Source organism: Otolemur garnettii, unplaced genomic scaffold, assembly GCF_000181295.1.
Source record: "Otolemur garnettii isolate 467f Iridium unplaced genomic scaffold, OtoGar3 scaffold00010, whole genome shotgun sequence".
NCBI classification, from domain to species: domain Eukaryota; kingdom Metazoa; phylum Chordata; class Mammalia; order Primates; family Galagidae; genus Otolemur; species Otolemur garnettii.
This window is the reverse complement of record NW_003852405.1, coordinates 29,470,054-29,471,746: the sequence shown is the minus strand read 5'-3', so window position 1 is coordinate 29,471,746 and position 1,693 is coordinate 29,470,054. Positions and strand designations below refer to the sequence as shown.

The 1,693-nt window shown below is 47.4% G+C and overlaps 1 protein-coding gene across 1 annotated transcript in view; it reads left to right on the top strand.

The window, feature by feature from the left end:
* Positions 1–1,351: 1,351 nt before the first annotated feature.
* ST6GALNAC5 (ST6 N-acetylgalactosaminide alpha-2,6-sialyltransferase 5) overlaps positions 1,352–1,693 on the top strand; it is a 127,934-nt gene continuing 127,592 nt past the window's right edge. Inside the window, exon 1 of the mRNA XM_023509809.1 lies at positions 1,352–1,366. Within this exon, the coding sequence (XP_023365577.1) occupies positions 1,352–1,366 (15 nt within the window). The remainder of the gene's footprint in view (positions 1,367–1,693) is intronic.

The window sequence follows — 1,693 nt, the reverse complement described above, 5'->3', positions numbered from 1 at the left end:
GAAGGATGCCTCATAAGATAAAAATAGTTCCTGTTGTATTATCAGTCCAGCAATAGATTAGCAAAGATTAAAAAGGGATTGTAATGCCTTTTTTGGCCTTGAGAAAGCTCTTATTGTGCCCATGGTTCAGCCGGCCCACTGATCATTTCCATCTTAATGTAATCTCTATCATGGTGCTGCCACAGGTGAGATGTTAAGTAATACATTAAGACAACTATTTTCACTGAGCAATTTCACAAGCAATATGTTTTTAGCTCAATTAGACATTTAACAAATGCCATCTGTAATACAAAGGAGGGGAGAGCATACCCTTCAAACAGGGTGTGTGGACAACTTAAAAAAATAACTATGCCTTTTATTTTAATAGAAGTTCTGAATGTGAAATTACGTGCGGTGCAGGAGACGAACATCAGGATAGCACCAAAGACCCAAGGATTCCTATGAAATGAGCCAGAAGCAGCTGTAGATCGACAAATTCTTCACCCAAATTAGGATGACTCTACAAGTCCTGCCAGTCCTGCAGACATGCTGGTGCTGACCATCTTTAAAACTTTAAAATCATTTAGATGAACACCAGGAACCTCCAAGATCCGGTAGAAATATGAATTGTAATATCTAAAGCAAATAAGGAATGAAATCATTTACATGAAATGTTATGTTCTAAAGATTGCATGAGAATCACTGGATTTTATAAAGTAAAATGAAGGGGGAAGATAAAATTTAAAAAGGGTACAATTGGAAAACTAAAATAATAAACAATTTCTTACGAAACTAATTTAGATTTCTCCATCCTGAGAACATAAACGCAAAAGCTATAAATAGAGCTATTCGCATTTAGGAGGCTGACTTGTTTTTATCAAAATCACAAAACTGAAGATTTAATTTGCCAATTTTCAAATGCCTAGTGCGTTCAGAATCCAACCAGGCTCTACTGCCTTTTCGTTGGATGACTTCTTAAAAGAAAAATAAGCTTTCAGATTAAGAAGTGGGTACACTGGCATTGTGAACTCTCGCCCAGAAATTTCAGTCTGCTGAAAAGATTATTATTTGGGGGCGGGGATGGGGGGTGTAGAGGTCTTTAGGACCCAGCAGGCGGCGGCAGGCGGCAGTTGTGTAGATCGCTGAGAGACTACGAGGGTCCGGTTCAGTTTTAATTCTGTCTCTAATCTCCTCCACGGCGGCGCTTCCCGGGTCCGGCGGCTCCCGCAGCTCCCGCGCCCGCTCAGCCGCAGCTGGCCGCCCCGCGGGACTCAGAGCCGCCTCCGCCCGGTCACCCACCATGGAAACCCTCCAAGAAAAAGTGACCCCGGACGCGCGTGCCTGAGGATTCCGCAGAAAAGAGGTGCCCAAAATGAAGACCTTGGTGGTGAGTCAGGTGTTGCAACTCCACTGGGCAAGCGGGGATCCCCGGGCTCCGCGTCCCCGGGGCGCAGCGGGGAGCCTCGGGGCGCCTACCCCTGCTCCGCGAGGTCGCCTGTTACAAAGGGACAACTTTCCACCTGCTCCGCGTCCCCCACCAGCTCCACCTGGCTCGGAATGCCAGAGCCAGGATGGAAACTGGGGCTACCTCGGCTCCTGGATCTCCGGCGAGGTCCGAGGTTGGCTGAGAGCCGGAGGAGCGGCGGAAGAGTGGGCAGACTGCGCCGGGGATGGGGACCGCCCAAAAGCAACAGCCTGACAACTACTAAGAGGG